This window comes from Hypomesus nipponensis, chromosome 21, assembly GCF_054491055.1.
Source record: "Hypomesus nipponensis isolate SF chromosome 21, ASM5449105v1, whole genome shotgun sequence".
NCBI classification, from domain to species: domain Eukaryota; kingdom Metazoa; phylum Chordata; class Actinopteri; order Osmeriformes; family Osmeridae; genus Hypomesus; species Hypomesus nipponensis.
In genome coordinates, this window is record NC_140381.1 from 13,674,324 (window position 1) to 13,696,408 (window position 22,085).

General features: G+C 40.6%; 1 protein-coding gene and 1 long non-coding RNA gene across 2 annotated transcripts; both read right to left on the reverse strand.

Moving 5' to 3' along the window:
- Positions 1 to 10,738: 10,738 nt before the first annotated feature.
- Positions 10,739 to 11,504, reverse strand: LOC146238090 (uncharacterized). The gene is made up of 2 exons (XR_014740635.1): positions 11,144 to 11,504; positions 10,739 to 11,022 (listed from the first exon to the last, which is right to left on the reverse strand). It is a non-coding gene; the product is annotated as an uncharacterized LOC146238090 (long non-coding RNA).
- Positions 11,505 to 17,447: 5,943 nt separating this feature from the next.
- sult6b1 (sulfotransferase family, cytosolic, 6b, member 1) lies at positions 17,448 to 21,814 on the reverse strand. The gene is made up of 7 exons (XM_084685453.1): positions 21,556 to 21,814; positions 21,192 to 21,304; positions 20,830 to 20,919; positions 20,572 to 20,698; positions 20,314 to 20,406; positions 19,899 to 20,057; positions 17,448 to 18,156 (listed from the first exon to the last, which is right to left on the reverse strand). The coding sequence occupies exons 1-7, from the start codon at positions 21,746 to 21,748 to the stop codon at positions 18,029 to 18,031; spliced, it is 903 nt and encodes a 300-aa protein (XP_084541579.1). The 5' UTR covers positions 21,749 to 21,814; the 3' UTR covers positions 17,448 to 18,028.
- Positions 21,815 to 22,085: the final 271 nt, after the last annotated feature.

Genomic DNA, 22,085 nt, shown 5'->3' on the forward strand with positions numbered 1-22,085 from the left:
GGTTGAGAACAAATGATACTCTAGGGACATTATACATTTCTTGTAACTGATTCTGAGGTTTCATCCAGGCCAGAGTCTTGCGGAAAGGAAAAATAAACCAAAACGGAAATTACATTTTCTAATTACTGTTCTTGCCTGGCCTCTTCTCTAAAGTATTTGCTGTTATGATCAATATCAAGGTTTCTGTATGCTGTCAAATGTCATTTAAACTCTCATCTCAAAATATTCCCCGCACACATTATTTGCCATTTCTACTGACTTGCTTTACCTCTTCTGTGTCAATACACCTTGTTCTTGCCTTGATGAAAAGCCACTTCCAAATGTTTTAAGAAATACCACAGGGTCATAAGCAATGTGATGGAGAGTTAAGGGAATTGCACCCACAATACGGGTAAATAGGAACCATTTGGCCAAAATGCTATATCCTATTTGGTAAATGAATGAAGTCATCATCAGATTTCCCATCTTCCCTAACGATGCGTCAAGGGGCCATTGTAACCCCGGAACGGCCAACTCCATCGGTGCTGGCTGACTGGGAGGCAAAAATTATAGAGTGACCAAGAGATGGTGTAGGCCTACTTAAGGTAGAAGAATAAAGGCTATCTCGAAAAAGATTTACTGGAACACCAGTTACGACAGGATGCATGGTCACAGGTGATGTTAATTGTAGGAACAATAATCTACATTAATATTAATTGTTGAATTTGCTGAATGACAATTTTGACCAAGAGATGTTGTACTTTGGGCTGAAGAATAAAGGCTGATCTTGTAAGGCTATCAACCTGCCCCCACCTCTCATTTGATCAAATATGGAGTTACTGGATGGAGTCTCAACTTGATGGCTCTCACATCTTTGTAAATTACTGTAGCATTGCTAGACATGTTGATAAGTAAGGGTCAAGATTCTGGTGGGATTGCAGTTGTTCTTGGGTATAAAGCAGTATCTCATAAAATATAATTTTGAAATCTAGAGGGAGCGGGGGCGCCGAGCGCTGCGCGAGCAGTTACGAGTATTGAGTTGTCGTCTATGGAAAATGATGGACAAAGCAAAAAAGCTGTCGGGGGCTAAAAATAGAAAAAGAAATAGGGAAAGGGAGATGGCATGTCAAGGGATGCAACAGTAGTAGTAAATAAGTGGATGGTTAAAGGCAACAGGTAGGATTTAAAGTGTGACGTTTGTGCTTGTGTGACCGCTGTTCTCCGTCCTCCAACTCAACCACTCGTCACACGCAGTTAGGGATGATAGACACTTTATTTCTGCAACGGAATAATGCACGTGTTGGGGTTTCGCTGAGAAATGGTTTCTAAACCGACAGACATTCTCCCCAATTCTGTGGTAACATTCCCTGTGATCGTATAGGCCTAGTGGTTTTTATTATACAATACAAACTCTCAAAAAAAAGGATAACAGTGAATTACCTGCAACAGAATAATGCACATGTCGGGGTTTCGCTGAGAAATGGTTTCTAAACCTAAAGCAGAATAACATAGCTAGCATCAAACACGGCTAATCAATCAAACAAACTAAAAAAGTTATATTCAATGCCCAAATCCAAACAATTGCATAAATCGAATCTTTTTTTCCAGTAAATAATAACAATAAATACACTTTTGAAACCATATATGATCCAACAGTTCTTCACCCAACTTACCGAGAGACATTCTCCCCAATTCTGTGGTAACATTCCCAGAATTCCACAGTTTTGCTGCCGGCTGCATTACTCCGCTAATTACAACAAAAGGCCAGTAGATGGCGTGAACTCCCAACATTATACAGTAATTTAACTAAAAATTCACATCGTTACACTTGGAGGCTTGCAAATATTCATGTTAACAGACTTAGCGTTTGCTAACACGCAATGTACCAGCCAAATTTGGGTTTCAGGCTAGTTTAGAATATATAAAACCGAGGTTGATGAGCTGAAAACAGGAAAATATAAGGTAGCATGTACAATACATGACAAGAATCTGGAAAACGTAACTAATGCAACAACTCTGGTTTACATCAATCATGCGCAGTGTGCAATTATGCACAGATTTTCTACCAAACTTGGAGACGTGCAAATATTCATGTAAACAGACTTGTTTTCAGACTAGCTAGTGTTTGCTAATGTGAGCTAAAGTGGGGTTGCTTACAGATGAAGTCTGATTAGTTCTAATGCCAAATCGAAATAATTTAACATGTTTTGTTATAGGCTAAGCTAATTTTGCCATTGCGAATTAAAAATGCATTTCTGGATCAAAACCCTGCATGTGGGAAATATAACAATTAGCCTTTGTCTGACAGTGGGGACGTAGTAAACAAATCAGAACGCAAATTTAAACATCCGCAAAGCATATGCTCGAATGCCATCGATGATGATTTATTTGTAATGAAAATAAAGTACATGAAAAAAATGGGCTACAATAATGTGGTTGCCAGGGGTGATGATTAGGTTACCACATGTCACAATATGGTTGCCACAATTTGTCAAGCCCTGAATATACCTATGCTATATATACATATATCATTATTTATAATTATGGTAGGCCCACAGTGGCTGATATACTTTAAAATAAACCTTTATTATTTAAAGCCTATACATGTTGATGTCCGGCACACTTATTTTATTTTTTATATTGTTGCCGCATACCCCTCTGACACTGGGTAGTTGCACCCCTGACAGGACGGTTAGCAAAAGACAAATGACTTGTGCAAATCTTTGAAAATATGAACATTTATTTAAATACAAAACAAACAAAAAATACAAAATTAATCTGGACACAAATAACATTTAAAATAATCCTCGTCATCTACCTCCTCGTCCTAACCCACACACGTGGAGTGATACCATGTGTGGTGTCATCTGCCATTATGTTTCAGATCTACAAAACAAACTTGATAGTGCTCCGATTATTTGTTGGTTTTTCCCACTGTCGCAACCTTTTTTTTCAAACATGTTTGCTGTCCAACGGGTTAGCATTTACATTTATGCATTTAGCAGACGCTTTTATCCAAAGCGACTTCCGAGAGAGAGCTTTACAAAAGATTATAGGTCACTGATCATAACAACGAGGTAGTCCCAAACATTGCAATCAGCCAAAACATGAAGCATACATTGTGAAAAAACTAAACAAGTGCCAAGGGAATACCCATAAGAGCATGCAGTTATACAAGTAACAAATTAAAACAAAATGAACCCCAAAAGTGCAAGACTGTACCTGTAGAAGAACAATCAACAGTAAAATATTTCACAGCGAGTACAAGAGTTAACTTAGAATTAACAAACCTACAAGAGCAACAAGTCTCTCACTAAGCGTCATTGTGATCCTGGAGGAAACTAACAGGTCCAATCAGGCATTCCTAAGTGCCGTCGTACTCCCGGAACAAGTGCGTCTTGAGCCTTTTCTTGAAGGTGGGGAGACAGTCAGTGTCCCTGATGGAGGTGGGGAGCTGGTTCCACCATTGGGGGTCCAGGCAGGAGAAGAGGTTGTGTCGGGACTAGGCGGTCTTGAGCGGTGGGACCACCAGGCGGTTGTCTGAAGAAGACCGTAGGTGACGGGTGGGGGTGTAAGGCTGCAGGAGAGACTTGATGTAGTCAGGTGCAGTCCCGTTCACTCGTCGGAAGGTCAGTACCAGTGTCTTGAATCTGATACGGGCGTTGATGGGTAGCCAGTGGAGAGAGATGAGGAGCGGGGTAACATGGGAGCGTCTGGGTAGATTGTAGACCAGGCGGGCCGCCGCATTCTGAATCCTCTGAAGAGGGCGGGTTGCACATGCTGGGAGACCAGCGAGTTGCAGTAGTCCAACTTGGAGAGGACCAGTGCTTGGAGCTAGCAACTGGGTGGAGTGCTCAGACAGGTATCTCCTGATCTTCCGGATATGTAGAGGGTGAATCTACACGACCGGGAGACTGCAGCAATGTGGGCCGTGAGGGAGAGCTCGTCATCTATGGTAACCCCAAGGTTCCTGGCAGAGGATGAAGGGGTCACCGTCGCAGATCCCAGGCTGATTGACAGATCGTGGGAGATTGAGGGTTTAGCCGGGATGATGAGAAGTTCTGTTTTGGTGATGTTCAGCTGGAGGTGGTGCTCGGTCATCCAGCCGGAGATGTCTGTGAGGCAGGCCTCAATCCTAGCTGAAATCCCCGGATTAGTCGGGGGGAACGACAGGTACAGCTGCGTGTCATCGGCGTAGCAGTGGTAGTAGAAGCCATGGGAGGTGATGATTGGTCCAAGTGAGGTGGTGTACAGACAGAAAAGGAGGGGTCCAAGGACGGAGCTCTGTGGGACACCAGTGGAGAGCTGGCGAGGGTCTGACACTTTGCCTCCCCAGGAGACCTGGTAGGATCTTTCCGACAGGTAGGATGAGATCCACTGGAGTGCAGTGCCAGTGATGCCCATCTCTGTAAGTCTGGAGAGCAGGATCTGGTGTTGAACCGTATCAAACGCTGCAGAAAGATCCAACAGAATGATGACGGATGACCTGGAAGCCGCTCTGGCAGACTGGAAGGCAGTGGTGACTGAAAGGAAGGCAGTGTCTGTGGAGTGGCCGGTCTTGAAGCCCGATTGGTTGGGGTCAAGCAGGTTGTTCTGAGAGAGAAAGTTTGACAGTTGGTTAGATACAGCACGTTCAATTGTTTTTGAAAAGAGTAGCAATGATACCGGTCTGTAGTTCTGGAGGACGGCAGGATTAAGGGAGGAGGGCTTTTTGAGAAGAGGGGCAACTCTTCTGGCCTGTTTGAAGGCAGAGGGAAAGGTGCCAGAGGTAAGAGAGGAGTTTAGGACATGGAGAAGAAAAGTTATGATGGAGGGGGAGATGGTTTGAAAGAGAGGGGAGGGGATAGGATCAAGGGGACAGGAGGTGGGGCGATGAGAGAGAATGAGGTCCGAGATCTCTGCCTCGGACAGGGGAGAGAAAGAGTTTAGACATTTAGTTGGGTCACTCATGGAGGCTGAGAGGGAAGGAAAGGTGGGTTTAGGGAACCGACTGCTAATGTCGGCGACTTTTTCCTCAAAGAAGGAGGAGAAGTCGTCTGCTGTCAGGGTGGGGAGGGGGTGGGGGAGGTGGGTTAAGAAGGGTGGAGAAGGTAGAAAAAAGTTTGTGGGGTTTTAAGGAGAGTTCATTTTGTTCAGAAAGTAGAGGGTTTTAGCATCAGTTATGTGAGAAGAGAAGGATTTAAGGAGGGAGTGATACTTATCAAGGTCCAGACCGTCTTTGGACTTGCGCCATCTCATCTCCGTAGCCCGAAAGGTGGACCGTTCTTCACAAATAGCATCCGTAAGCCACGGGCAGGAGGGGGAAGATCGGGCAGGCCTGGTTGACAGGGGACAGAGAGTCAAGTGATGCAGTTAAAGTGGTTAACAAGGAGTCTGTGGCAGTGTTAGTGGGGTGGGACGAGAACTCGTCAATGGGAGGGAGGGAGGATGTTACAATAGAGGAGAAATGGGAGGGAGATAGGGAGCGGAGGTTGCACCGGAAAGTTACAAGGGGAGGGGAGGTAGGAGGGAGAGAGAGAGACAGAGAATTGGATAAAGTAGTGATCAGAAATGTGCAGTGGGGTTACAGAGGATAAGTCAGTGATACAGTTACGTGTCAGGATGAGGTCTAGCTGTTTGCCTGCCTTGTAGGTCGCCGGTGTGCTCAGCAGCATCAGGTCGAAGGAGGTCAGGAGAGACGAGAAGTCGACAGCCTGCATTCCTTGGAGATGGATGTTGAAGTCCCCAAGGACTATCAGGGGAGTTCCATCATCTGGGAGGACGCTGAGGAGCATGTCCAGCTCCTCCACAAAGTCGGCTAGCAGTCCTGGTGGGCGATAAAGAACAAATAAGCATGCTTTGATAGGATCAGTTAGCATCACATAATGGTGTTCAAATGATTTGGCAGTAACAGAAAGTGGTGTGGATGTGTATTTAATATGTGGGGAAAGAAGCAAACCTCTCTCCGTCAACCACTCCTTCACTCACTCACCTCGTCCAACCGGGCGGTGAGTGAAGGAGTGGTTGACGGAGAGAGCAGCTGGAGTTGCAGTGTTCTCTGGGCGGATCCACGTCTCTGTCAGCGCGAGGGCATGAAGAGAAGCATGGGATACAAACGTCGAGATGAAGTCTGCCTTGTTCGTAGCAGACTGGAAGTTCCAGAGCCCTACAGAAAGAGAGGGCAGATGGAGAAGATCTGGATAGGTAGTGAAGGTTAGAAATTGACCGTATATACTTTGTGACATATCTACGTCTACAGGTAGTGTAATGAACAGGAATGCTAAGGAAACACATGCTAGCTATGAATGAGTTCTAGGTAAAATATAATCTAAATATGAATAGGTTGATGCTTATCAGAAAAGGTGATCCGCCTCGCCGGCCTTCCTCGGTGGACTCCCGCAGGTAGACTCCCTGTCTTTGTTCGACTGAGTCTCCGTGCACCGAGGCTGCCAGGCAAAGCTGCCTCTGTAAAAGTGTAGAACAACATGCATTTTATATCATCACAAAATCTAACATGAATAACAATTTACACAACTGTAAAAAAATAAATTACTACGCTAAGTGGATTATGGAGCTCCCAGGATCATTTACTTGCAGTAAACATCGTATTTAAATTTGTCCCCCAGTTTAGTACCAGCCAAGTGCTTCTGAAAGTCATCATCTATCTGCTTGCTTTGGGACTCACTGAAATGGTTTTTCGAGTCTCTAACTTCCCTTGATCAAGAGTCAAACACAAAGATAATTAAAAATATAAAAACAAGATAATTCTACAAATGCATACTGTACCAAGTTTCATGTTAAGACACAAATCCAAAGTGTATGAACGGATACAAAATATATTCTGAATCTGAATCAACATTTGACAGTTTCAGAAGAGATGTGAATAATGTTTGCTTTAAACAAGACTTTTCAAAAGATGTAAATGTGACCCCCACAGGAAAAATAAATTCAAGGTGTTGAGTCATGTTTTGGTTTCCTTTGGCCAAGCATGTCAAAACGCACCTGAAAACTATGGATTTTGTTGGTAGCTTTTAAAAAGACAAATGCATTGTGATACTGAAATTGTTCCTTAATATATAAAAACTGCATCAACATATGATGGTTTTAAATCTCTTCTTTAAAATGTACTGTTGCTTATCTGTGTTAGACTCTGTTGCACCACTGAAAACTTAAAATAAGTCCACAAGCAGAACCTCCCACAGAATAAAAATGTTAGTGAAACGAAAAGAAAATGCCGCTCAGCAGAGAGAAAATGGAGGAAAACAAAGATCACTATCCACTACAATGTCTACAAAGATACACTAACCAACTATACCAAAACCATCCGTCTAGCAAGGAAATAATATTATTCCAACATTGTTACGGAAAATGCCAGAAATTCCAGAGTTCTCTTCTTCACCATTGACCAGCTGCTAAACACTGTCCCTGCCCCCCCTCCAACCTCAGCAGTTTAATGTGAAGAGCTTGCTTTGTTCTTCAAGAACAAAATAACTTTGATCAGAGCTAGTATCATTACTAGTGGAGGTGAAACTGACATCAATAGATATTGCAGCATAACCATGAGCACATTTATATGTATCACACATTTACATGTATCACACTAAATCCTGCTTTCCATTGTCCCAGGTTTTCAAAACTGTCCTCTGTGAAACGATTCGAGCAAATGTGTAACTGAGGGTTGAACTGCACAGGGATCTTCTCATAGACAAACGTCACAGCCCATCGAGTGTTTGGTTCCTTGGGAAGACTGGGAAAAGTGTCAGCATTCCCTGTACAGCCTGGAACACTGCATTTACGACCGTAGTCCAGTTTCAATATCCTTGAAAAACGTTCTTCTTTGTAATTCCGTAAAAGTACACAAAGCAGCGCGGAGCACATTTTGGGGCGTGACAAAGATACAGACCGAGCCAAAAAAGGTGGAGCCTAGGTGGAAACCTACCGTTTAACAGCTACATTTTTTAATTGTGAGATTTGCATAGGAAAGAGGTGTCAATGGACTTTGAGTTTCACTGTATGCACATTTTACCCACTGAACTGTCGTTATTCAACTGTGACAAAGTAAATTCGGTTTTGCAATCAATGACCCTTTGATATTGCAGGTTTATTTATCCTCAGTATTTGCACCTTAGAAATAAGCACTTGGCTAGAAGGCCTACCACCAGAGAATGTCTAATATGGGCTCTGCTAGTACCATCAAAACGTGGGATGCTTATTTTGATCTTGGGGTGATTTTACAGGTGGGCCTGGCAAGTTAGCCCATAGCTAGCATGATGTCTTCTATTTCTAGATCTAGATAAGTTTACCGGTAGTACTACTTATCTGGACAAGAGGTAACGACATGATATCCACTTGTCCCAGAGGTGCACGTCGAGCTCTCCGGGGCTCTCCCAGGGCATTCCACCTAGACGAAGGTGTTGCCATGTGATAGGGAGGTTTCTGAAGAAGGTAGACCGGAAGGAGTCACGACAACGGAAAGGAGTTTGATTCTTGGTTTATTAGTCGAGTACCCGGATCAAACAATCAGTTCAAGACAAACTGATGGCATGAGTGACAAACATCTCTCTTCAGAGTGCTTAAATACAGTTGTTGGACATGTTCAGATATAGAATGCACAGAATTGCTTCCTTAACGGGTCTTCAGTGGTCAGTACACTGATACACTAGAGCATACTAGCAGGTGAACGGGTCGTTAATCACAAAGTTCTGTTTTGTCCATAATTTGCCTCACAGTCTCCTAACTGTCTGGACTGTGTGCTATATTCTGCTCGGTGGGAGTCTCGCTTCACGACCTTTGACCTTACAGATACTTAGGCTACACATGTACACAGAAAATCTGCATATCACCATGTGTCCGTTTTTTGGAAGTAGGAGTATCCTAAATCAACCTTAACTATCCATCCTAATTTTGAATAGTTACGGATACCCCCTTGGCTGTGATTGGTCCGCTGACAACATAATTACCGTTGCGCCACTTACTCTTTTGGCGGTGTATTGTTTTCCGCACCCACAGCCTACGGAGAACCATAACAAAAAAAGAGTATCGTATCCGCCCATCCGTAAACGGAGTAGCATATAAAGCCCTTTAGTGCGTAACATATTTTCACCGCTGAAGACCTAGAAACTAAAAAAGTCAGTTGAGTTTCGGAGTTTGTTTAGGCCGAAATATCCTTCTGCGTTTTTTCGAAAAACGGACACATGGGAACGCCCTCGTCTCTGTGGATCGCCCTCTACGGGCTCTCCGTCAGCCCTCGGAGAGCCTCGGAGAGCTTGACGTGCACCTCCTGAATTTTCTAACTATCCGTCGTAATTTCGGAGAGCTACGGAGTGGCTGTGATTGGTCAGTATTAAGAACTGCTTGCGTCAGGGGCAGGGGCGGGGTTGCTGTGATAAACAGGACGAACAATCCTTTGACCGCCATTGCTGTACGTTTTTCCAATTCATATTTCAGCTGAACAGTACATGTAAATCAGCATCTGAATTAAAATGTGACGAGAAATGGGCAGTGTAGTTGCTGAAAATGTGCATATTTTATTGATTAAACGGCTAATTTGTAAATTTCCTCCGACTTCTTCGTAACCTATGTAAATAAACACTCGACGACATCTTACAAAAAAACGTTGAATTGTTTTCAGCACCCACAACCTACGGAGAACCATGAACGCAGTCTATCCGTCTGTATCTGTGCGCCCGCCCATCCGTAAACGGAGATGCAGAAGCATATTTTGGCCTTAAGTCATTATGTTAGCTTAGCTTCAGAAACGTACTAAAAGAACGTGTGTGCCAGAGCCAGACACATCCAAGTCCAAAGGTCCAAGTCCAACCAGAAACGTTGGGTACGAATCATGAGCTTCAAACATTAATGTTGATGTGCAATATATGCCGTATTCCTGGATTGCCCAGGAGAGCCGAAAATATGTTGAAGCTTTTGTACAATACGTCTGGTTATCTTGGCTATTGCTTTGCTCTCAGTCATTTACAATGTGCCACTTAACCTGTCGTTTGCTGTGGTCGTTGCTTTTGTCTTTGGCTATTGCTTTGGTCTCAGCCGTTTACTTTGCTGCATTGCGTTTACAATGTGCCACTTCAACTGTCGTTTGCTATGGTCTTTGCGTTTGTCTTTGCATCTTGACGATCACGTGGATTCTTGCAGTAACGTAGCCTACCTGCTGCCTTTAAAATTTGATTTCTCCCGCTGCCGATTTCATTGGTTTGCAGCGCTAAAACTCTTTTTTTTTTTTTTGTCTAAGCCTCCAATCATCAAAAACGAATCTTAAGAGTATAAATAGCTGGATAATGTATGTGTTACATTGTTATGTGGCCTACACACAGCCTTTATAGGCTACAGTGCTTATGTCAAGTTTTCAAAGTGTTATGTTTCAGACTCATCTTAAAATTGAGGGTTAGGGTTAGATGGGGGTCAGATGGCTGAGCGGTTAGGGAGTCTGGTTATTAATCAGAAGGTTGCTGGTTTGATTCCAGGCTGGGAAAAATTACGTTGTGTCCTAGGGCAAGGCACTTCACCCTACTTGCCTCAGGGGGATGTCCCTGTACTTACTGTAAGTCTTTCTGGATAAGAGCATCTAATAAATATAAATACGACTGAAATCTATTTACATGACAGATTATAAAACAATCTGCCAGCTACTAACACTTAAATGATCCTTACCATTTTATTAATTGATATCTGATATTAGTTTTATTTTATACACAGAAGTAACTGCATAATTGAAACACTATTAGACTCAAGTCAGTTGAGTTTGTTAAACATAAAACACACTCACTTAACATACCTTTTTTATTTAAATAAAATCTGTTGATAAACTATAAGAGGATGACGGTCAGTATTCGTCCTGATCGCCTGCTTTACTTAGTAGTTCAGCTTTACTGAAACATTCCATTACCAGTATTTGAGGTAAACTATTCAAATAATTGTTTTGAATAACAATTTGATTAGTGTCAAATAATCCTGTGGCCGGAGAGAAGGAACTGGAAGTCCAGGTTCTGTGGCTCTTTTTGGCTGACTGCGTCATTGTCTTGGGGGGAGCAGCACTTGCCCTGGTCGCTTCTAGAACACAGAACCATTGCAGATTTATAAAACTATAATACTGATTTCCTTCATTACCACTACTGGGTTAATGAATTATTTCGAGTGCCTAGTGCTGGCACAGCTCAAATCCATCACAGACCCTCTACTGGACCCCCTGAAGTTATTCGATCAGCGTCACAATAGCCTGCCGCGGCCACAAAAACGAAGGGAAAGCTACCGAGAAGCTGAGTCACCGAAGGAGAGATCTATGGTTGCTCGGAATTAACAGACTGAACTTCCAGCCTATTCCTCACAGCAAAGTCTGTTCTGACCATTTTGCGACAGGTAAACAGTGATGTAAATTAACGTACGGTTTCAAATGTTTGTAAGGTTGTTTGATTGGTCATGTTTTATCTACAGCCAATGATTTTATCTATTAAATTGACCGTACACTGTGCATCTCTGAATGCATTAGCGCTACATGTCTGACCAGCTGATTTTGTTAGCTTGTCAACGTTAGCTGGCTCTTTCCGGTTTGACGGATTTCAAAATAAACGTCTGCGGTTTGAACTACATATCAACTGCTGTAGTTTGTTATAGTATGTTTGGAGTTTGTTTATTTACTCACAATTAGTTTGTTGAATTTACTATTTGCTCACAATTAGTTGGTTGAATTTACTTATAGAGATTTAAAGACTCCCTGGCACTTTCTCTAAGGCAAGCCATCATACCGACACCACTGCACACATCCTTACTGGGCCCCCTCATTAAAGTTGTCAGGAAAGAATGAAAGAGGAACACATGACAAGTCAGGGAAGGCAAGCACAATTGACAGGTATAACAGAGTACAGCAACGTAGACAACAGATAGCTTCCATAAGCACAGACAATGTGGAACAAGAGCGAGACATGCAAGGGATGGATACTGCTGAAGCTGTTGCAGATCCTGCACTGGACAGACCAACACCATGGACATCTGAGCCAAACTCTAAATCAAAAGCCGATTATGAGAGACTGATTGCACACAAAATTGCACTTAAACATCAGATAGCCAGTGAAGAGATGACCATGGATGCATTCAGAGATAATGAGAAGAAAGTGAGATATTACACTGGTTTACCCAGTCTTTAGTTTCATTGAAGGCTCCCTCACTGACAGCATTAAGGTTCCACTGGACAAGTTTCAGAAACTTATGTTGGTATTGATGAAACTGCGTCACAACTTTACAGAACAGGATCTTGCATACAGATTTGGAATTTCTCAGCCGACAAGTTTCCAAAGCCTTTTTAGTGTATTACATGTTTTGTACATGAAGCTTAATAAATGTATTTTTTGGCCAAGGAGAGAGGAACTTTGGAAGTCTATGCCACGGACCTTTCGAGAACACTTTGGGTCCAAGGTTACAATTCTAACTGATTGTTTTGAGATTTTTAACATACATGACAGTGTAGGCAGCTAGAACATCTGTAGTATCTGCATACTGAACACAGCATCTGGATGCTGTGTGTTGTGCACACGAGTTGTTTAGAATGAACATGTTAAATCATTATAACTTATTTAAGCTGTATTGATTATTTTTATTTATTGAAAATTCTGTTTTTTTACAGAGAAGTTGAATTAATAATAGTCATATTTACCTGGATGACCCAGCACCACCTCCAGCTAACCTCCAGCTGTTTTGGCGAGGTTCACCTACTTTTTAGTAAGAATGGTGGTCCCTGGAACAAAACCAGTTGAAAATCCTCACTCCTGCTGCTTGGCTCCGACACGTTACCCAATAAGACGCGTCCTCTACAAAAACCAAGCCAACAGGGCTCACGTCCTCTACAAAAACCGAGCCAACAGGGCTCACGTCCTCTATAAAAACCGAGCCAACAGGGCTCAGAGGGGAGGAACGCACATGAGAGAGAATACGCCTCAACATACTTTTTGCCCTTTTTCCCAGGCCCCACTCCCAGTTCCTCAGCTTGAAGGATAGGCCCTGATGGATCTTGCTGCTATTGCATTTCCATTTTGGCATCCAGCTTGTTCCGGTGATTTTATTCTAATAACTAAACAATTTGTCCAAAACGATCAACCCCAATATTTATTTTCTGTTGTCAAACCAGGCTCAAAATACTACCTTTTTCATAGAAGAATTCTTGCAGAATTTTACAGAGTTTGAAACATATCTGAAATGGGGCAATTAGCACAGTATTTTATTGATAAGGATCTTCTTTTCGACAAGATTTCAGGATTTCTGTATAAAAGGGGCTAGTGAAAGCCTGGCGCAGGCACAAATATCCCTGGCCGATCACGTAATGTGTGTTGTGTGCCACACAATCTTTGTTACAATTAAACCTTTTCAATGTGGATTTGAGAAGAGGAAGAACCAAGATGCCAAATTTAAGGAACGTTTATCAAAAATTATGCAATTCTTAAATTAAACAGGCGGACTTCACGACAGAGGAGCAACAAGTAGTTGACGTTAGTTGAAGAAGCTGATTTAACAATTACAGCATTACTGCCTGTTGTGCACCTACTACAACTTTTAGCCTTACTGCTACTCCTGGCAGTTACAGTGTGGGAGGAAAATGTCAGAGTCTAGAGGTGACATCGACTGGCAGGAGCAGCACACCACAAACCTGCTTGGACCACTCCAGCATCCAACAGCACCATCACTGATTAACATGATAGTTAGTCAAAATTAAATAAATAAATAGGTAAATAAATACAAACACAAATAAATTTGGCTATGAAATAAACTCTGAAATTAAAAAAAGATGGGAATAAATATATAAATATAACATTATATAATTATATAGCTGAATCCATTTACCGACATCAAAAATAAACACATTTACATGTGGTACATTTCAAAATTATGTTTTTGTATAGACAACATTTATTTACTTCATGGGACTTTTATTTCCAAATGCCACGTTTATTTATTTTAAAAACTTTTACACACAGCAAATGTTTACTCCTTGACAGGTCTGCAAACGCTTTTGTAAACCAAGATTTGTTAAAACGAATCGTTTTAACAAATCGAGGCGACAAAGCGTTTGCTGACCTGTCGAAGAGTAAGCATTTGGTTTCTTATATACTACAACAATACGTGGGAAGATCCCAATCAAACACAATGAATCTGGAGCAGACGCCATGTTGTCAGAGCAATCAGCTGCACTTGCACTGGTGACGTCACTACATCTTCAAGGCAACATATCAACAACTGAACAGAACAACTCTTTGGTTGGTTAAAAACGTTTATTTACCTCTGCGAACATTCGGAAGGTCAATAAATGGATTTGTTAACTTTAGAAAACGTCTTCTGGACCAATAGGAACAGCGTATTGGTCCAATTATTACACTAGTATATAAGAAACCACATTTATTTCCACATATATTTTCACACCACGTTTATTTCTGTGCTGTATTTATTTCCAATCTCAAATGCAAACAAGAGGGTCGTGGTTATCTTCAGACCAACGCAGCTGCACACAAGATTGAAGGCAGATAGGGACACCTAGATTTGGTACATGATGGAAGGCATTAGCCAAGTCAGAGATAGCATTCTGGCCTTAGATCAAATTGATCCCCATGGCTGTCAGGATATATTATTTTGGCACACATAGTAGATTTTGTAGAGCAGTCGTTCTCAAAGTGTGGTCCGCGGACCACCACTGCCCCCTTAGTGGTCCGCGACGGCCACAAGTAAATTATTGCGACATTTCTAACATACAACTTAGAACAAAGAAAACACAGTCAGTAGTAGCCTATTAAAATGGGCTACACACGTTCCGCATTCTGACATCGCGGCCTCTGCATGGGTTGTACCAGAGCCTCTCTGGTTGTACCATGTGAGGGAGTTCTCCCCTCCCAAAGAGAGTTGGTTGGGTCCATAGCCTTCTTTTCTAAAAAGTTTTCTCAGATAGGCTACTGATTGCCGGGCCGGGCGGCCCAACTGTAACGATACGCGTCAGGGAGATGGATGGGAACAGGGACGGAGTGATGGCATCACAAGACAAGGTTTTACCAATTGAAAAACGGCTGTTTATTTTACATAAATCTCCAAAAACTATTTAGCACTCAAATAATGGCCAAATATTTTGTGTGGAAATCCCTCTCTGCATCACATCAAACCCATATGTCCTATGTTTGGGCTAGTATATTTACAACGTCTGGCTCCGTGCTTGATTAACACTCGGATTGTTAAGCAGTCTCAAAACTTGCATTTTTTTCTTAGCGTAAATTATAATTCGCGGAATAGCCTACATTATCCAAAACTCATGTGCCGCTAACAATTTTATGGCGCCAGGTCTGGAGGCCTGTTGTTCCGGGGATATAGTCTACTATTTAGTTAGATGGTCCGCGAGTTTTTATTTATTGGCCAAGTGGTACTTGGTCTGAAAAAGTTTGAAAAACACTGTTGTAGTGGTACGTGGGCGGATAAGTGCTCTACAGAACATAGACATTGAAGTCTTGAATAGTTTGAGACTTATCGAGCACTGTTCGTGTCCAAGATGTACACGTAGTGGGGTGTGATTAGTGCCAGGTAATGTTAGCTAACACAACTAGCAACCGTCGCTACGCCTAACAATCAGAATCAGAAAGGGATTTATTCGCCATGAAAGTTTGCACAGACAAGGAATTTGCTTTGGCAGGAAGGTGCATACAATAAACATATAGGTCTCTTAAATTTAAATACGTGGTTTAACTATACTAAAGATACATAAACTGGCCATACTAAGTGGAATACAATTAAAATAAAATATACAATAAAATAAAAGTTGCCATAAAATATGAGTTGCCAATTTACAATATAAAATACAATATAAAATACAAATATTACAGCAATTGTAATGTAGTGCAAAATGCAAATTGTTTTAAGACATAAGGTCATTAAAGTCAGTGTGAGCTCTTGGCCTTGTTGAGGAGGCCAACAGCGGAAGGGAAGAAACTGTTTGTGTGGCGTGAGATTTTGGTTCTGATGGACCGCAGCCTTCTGCCGGAGGGGAGTGACTGAAACAGGGAGTGTCCAGGGTGGGAGGAGTCGGCCACAATCTTCTTCGCTCGCCTTAGGGTCCTCGAGGTGTGCAGGTCCTCGAGGGAAGGCAGATTGCAGCCAATCAACTTCTCCGCAGTGCGGATGATACGCTGCAGCCTGCTCTTGCCCTTGGCAGTGGCAGCAGCGTACCAGATGGTGATGGAGGAGGTGAGGATGGACTCAATGATGGCTGGACTCATTCACTGCCACTGCTACATCGCTCTGCTATTATTTGGATAGCTAGGTCAATAAGGCACCTAGCTATAACTATCTAGCCTCACCATTATGCCATGCCGGTATTACCATTTAGTGAGACGAGACCTGAAGTGAAGCCAGACCATTCCAGACATTCCCCATACCTTTGGATTTACAGTACTGCTTCAAATTGAAGTCAAGTTTCTTAACGCTTTGTTATTATTGGCAATTTAGTTGTAACTAACCAAGACGTGTCCAGACCAAGACCCATTCAACACGGTACACAATACAGAATTAATTTTTTCCGGGATTATCAATCTAAATGAATGCACTGACTGATAATGTAAATTGTTAAAAATCAAGCTTTAGATTTTACTGGGGCACAACAAATTTATACTGGGGCACGTGCCCAAGTAAAAAGGGTGTAACGACGCCCCTGACTGAGAGTATTAGTATAAACCCTGCGTTGTGGCCAGATACATTAGCAAATAAAGACAGAACTGAAAGTGAAAAAGACCCCATACAAAAAAAACTATGTCAAGTTCCCCCAAGTTAGGAAACACCTTCTAACTGACTGAAGAACATTTGAAGGTCTGCAGTTAGAAATCTAATTTTGCCTGTCTTTTAGTTCTATGGCTTTGTTAACTGAAAATAGGTACCTCCAAATAGTTATTGTTCACTAGCTATGATTGCAGAAAGCAAAATGGAGAAGGGCCTCAGATGGTCTTTTCCTCGGGCCACCAAATCACTAAAACCGCCCCTGGCTACATCAACATAGTCTCTTGCCAGACAGTGTAACAACAGATCTTGAATACAACGTGCAGAGAAGGGACAGATTTGCAGGTATCACAAGAAGCAATGAACTGACACAGTGCTGCTTTTGGTCCAATTTAGGCCAGCAAAATACTGGTTAGCTAAGGTGAAGCTTGAAGAGGAGCATCTTGACATCACACCCGAAAGACCACAGGGATGGAGAGGTGTATAGTTGAACTGAGAGGTTACTCTACCACTGTGGAGCATGGAAGGAGAAACACCACATAGTGGGAGTGCAAGGACCCTTCTTCCCCCGTGCAGGGGTTTCAAGACGGCCCAATGACGCAGTACAATTTGTCCAAGTTGGTTCCTATGGCTGAGGTTTGTCTTTGATGTCTATATCATTGGTATAGCTTTGTAGCCTATTCTATAGAAACAGACAACTTCCTTACAAATATATTTGGGAATGTGCATTATTTATTGGAATGGTGACAATTATTTTTCATAGGGATAATCAGATCTGATAAACTCATAAGAGGCAGTGTTAATATCAGTTATTTGACACATGACTTAATATGTAATTAACATTCAGCAAAGACGCTTGGTAGCTGGTAAAGAATTGGAACATGCGTCTGTTATTTAGATACAGGCCTACTTTTAAACTCCACAGTCCTCTCAACATATCAAACACTCCCATAATCCACTCCTACTCTGCATCAGTCTTCAAATTACAGACATGTTAGCTTTTTAACAGGATTAAAAGGTGCTAGCAAAACAGAGCCGAATTATTGTTATTGTTAACCTTTACAAATTAAAAAATGTATGTGCCTCCAACTAAATTATTGTTCTCAATTTACCAGATATATTATACGCTAAGCCAAAACTGTAACAAAATACAAAATTACTTATTGGCATTATAGGCTTACATCAAATGCCTCATTCTTTATTGTACAATTATTTTAATAAATACCTTGAAATACCAAATTGTAACAAATCTGTCCAAGGCTTACATTGGATTTCATAGTTTTATCTAGCTAAAGGAATCATAATTTGGGGCGGCAGGGTAATCTTTTTACTTGCAGTAAACATCGTATTTTAATTTGGCTCCCAGTTTTGTACCAGCCAAGAGCTTCTGAAACTCTTTGTCCATCTGTTTGCTTTGGGCCTCACTGAAATTGTTTTTCCAGTCTCCAACTTCACCTGATCACAAGGTCAAACACAAAGAAATGTCATTACATTGTTACAATTCTTAGGTACATGAGTATGTAATTGCAAAATCCAGGGGGAAAAAGTATACTTTGGACTACTTCAAGCATATTCACATTTTTAATAGTACATTTTAAATATACTAAGAAAACGTGTTCTATCTGTGAATATATAAAAAGTATACTACCATCATGCTTTTACCAATTTTAACGTTAATACTTTGAACACACTTTAAAAAATTGTACTACAGTACACTTTTAGTAAATATATTATAAAAAATATATACTTGAAGTAAAACCGATATGTAATTTCTAAAGTGTACAACTGGAACTTTGTTTTCCTTCAGTGTACTGCTATACATTTTCTGTACTGTAGTGTGTAGTAGAGTAAAGTACTTTTTTTTTCGCATACACAAAATTCTATATAAATACATCGGATTATACCGATGCAAAGATGTTAGAAACGATGCATCGCGATTTCATCCCACACTGTATCCGGTTTACACCTTTTTGATCCGGGCCATCGCATCGTGAGCTTTTATGCCGATGCACCGATGCGAATCTGTGAATCTTCCCATTCCTAATATATATATTCGGATAGTAACAGTTGCCCCAAAATTCGCATAATCTGAATAAAGTTAGATTCGAAATGATACCATCATGTAAATGCAGTGTGTCTGTGCAAGTAATCCATCTTGAGTATAAATTCGCTCATTGTTGGCTGCGCTATGGTAACGGTTGCATTAGAAGTGCGACTTGTATTCCAATGCGGCTTGTACTCCAATTTAGACGATGTGCCCACTCTGTGGCCCATGTAAAAAATAAATAAATAAACCTTAAAATGCTTGAGTATACTTGAAGACTGATTAATCATCAGTATACTTCAAGTTATTGAATGATTAGTTAATGTGTGCTATTGTGGAACAACTAATTTTTTACAAAGTATATTTTAGTTGAAAGTAAATTGTACTAAAGCACAATTTAAAGTGTATTAAGTGTCCTTTTATGTGCTAAAGTGGAACAACTTCAAGTTATATACTTAGTATAATTAGTACACTTTAAGTATTAATACACTTTAAATTGTGCTTTAGTACAATTTAATTACAACTGAAATATTCTTAGTACAAAATTAGTTGTTCCAAAATAGCACACTTCAAATGAACTAATCAGTCAATAACTTGAAGTATATTGATGATTAATCTTTCTTCAAGTATACTCAAGTAAGCTAAGATTCAGTATACTTAGGTTTTTTTTTCTTCTGGGAATGTATGATAGGATTTTAAAAACATAATGATAAACTTTAAGAATTCAAATGTCCCAGCTTCTGATATTCCAACATAATAAACTAAATATAATAGTAAAAATGTATATAACAATTGTTGAGATGTGTCCTATTTCAAAAATAGAAAACAAACAAATGGCAAGTATAATTTTAGCATATTCAACTCCCTTAGTTATGTATTCTGAATTTTTGTCCTTTAGAACATTATGCATATTCTTTGTAATTTTTCAACTAATGTTGACCTTCTGGAGGTTCTATTAATGAGATATGAGATGTTATGAGATATTAATGAGAAATTAATTTCCTATAATTATATAATAAATACAGGTTGGCCACACAAGCCTGATCTGGACATGACAGAGTAGAAGATAAACCCCTTCCTTTGGTAGTAAAATGCACTTTTGTAACATACTTTAATGTTATGGAAGAATGTTAAAAGCAGTTTTGAAAGCTACCTTTCCGAAAGAAGACATTGCCATGTTGACCATGACTGTTCTTGGAGCTCTCCTTCATAGCATTGAAGGTGCTCTCATTTGCAATGGTCTGTACTTGCTCATCAGTCAAAGTAATGCCAAAAAACTTTGATATGTTCTGCACCCCGTCCACTAGATTTTAAAGAGAGAAAAATTGCATTTGAATTTGCACATTAAAGCAGTATGCATTTAATGCATCAACTCATAGACATGAACCCTTTCTTGATTTTCTAATTTATTTAGAGTTGCCTAATATTTGGAAATGTGTTCTCACTTTACAATTCTATTTTTGAGGGTTTCAGATTCAGCTAAACTATCAATGTGATGACATGACGACTTAGGATAAACTGGAACTAGTGAAGTTGATGCCATGTAATTAAAAAGACAAAAATCACCTCCTTTAGTTGCTCGTAAGTCACAATCATCACATTTGGATCATCCATGCGTTTCTCCCAAGCCAGGGCATGGTCAAAGTAAGAGCCCCAAGCCACTAAGAGCAAACCAAAGGAAACTTGATTTTATCAAAACAGTACACCAAATTCCACCTATAGAGGATCATCCCAACATTTGTCATTGGCTTTACGTTATCAGCTTATATGCACAGTTTCAGCAGTGAAATGTATCAACAATGGTAATGAGCTGTATCAGTTATCACCTTCTCCTTTCATGAAGTCTGTGAAAAATGCGTCCCAGGATTTGGTATTTGGCAGAACAGGGTTGTTGTTCATGAAGTGGTAGTAGGACACAGCAGTATCTTTTGGGTTTCGAAACACTACCAGCATCTAAAGTTAAAGTGACATTTCTTGTATATCATGGTTAAATCAGCTACAGTTAAACATTGATATTATACACTTACACCTTATGTGTTGGGAAATGCACTCTTTGGTGCCATTTTGTAGTAATCAATCCTCACCTTTGTCTTCTTTGCAATAAAAGAGCTGGGAATGTTATCTGGATGTAAATGTGTGCCAAGAAACCGAGGGGAGGGCCTCTCTTTCACCAGCTGCAAAAGCATGATAAAATTACAATAAAAAACTGCAAATACAATGTTTTTTGTCAGTAAGAAATTTGATCGACTTTGCTTTCACAATGTTGCTGAATGAAACCTCTGCATTGTTCAAGCGTATCTCCTAATACACATCACTACAACATATAGTTATTGGTATTCTGCAAGACACAGCAGTTGATGATGTGTTAGGATATGTAAACTATAGATTAAGGAATATTGTCAAAATTATTAAATTGATAAAATACAATCATGTATGTGTTACACACCTGTTGCACTTCGGGGGGAAAAAATTCAATCAGTGGAGGTCCACTGGGCATTTCATTTTGCCCTGAAGATGCAGTCCTGATTTTGCGAATCACAGATACCATCCAATTAAAACCTTGAAAAAAACAAAACAATGGGTGGTAGGTTAGTAGTGTAATCTATAGGCATCTAATCCTACGGCAACCCTTGTTGCTGTACAAATTTAGTTTTTCCATCAAAAACCACAAATTGGCTGAACTAGTTCTGGCATGGCATTTGGGCTGATTTTTTAGCATATTATAATACCTACTTTTCTAGGTTATTCAAACTTAACTATGAGGACTGTGATGATCAGTCATAAAAGTAAAAGAAATGTATAGCCCTTACCACATTTGGGATAAGCCACCAGTAGAAGGTCATCTGGTCTAGCCTCAAAGTTCTCCAGACTTTTGAGATTTTCCTGGGGACTCATGATGGAAGAGTAAAGGACGCCTTCATACTTGTAAAGTTTATCTTCATCCTTTATATTCTTTGCCTCCTCCATTTTGGACATGCCATGCGATTTCAACTGTTGGTCCATTTTGTAAGCTAATACACCACAGCTGTGAAGTACTGCAAATAGTGTTCGTATTTATGTGTGAAGATGACAAAGAGGAAAGCTGTGTGCGTGTAGTGTGTTTGCCCCGCCCCTAAACTGAGTAGGTAGAGGAACCGGATGTTCTAGTTCACAGATGTGGGATAGACTGTGTGTGCTGAGAGAGATTGATTAGAAGAGCATGACTTGCTAATAAAATAGGTGATAGTTCAAATTCTGTCAATTAAATAATTTACGATATTTTGTGCTGTGGAAATGAAACACCAAAATTCGATGCAGAGATGACTAAGTAGATCTTATTTCCTTGGTTAAAATCCAAGTT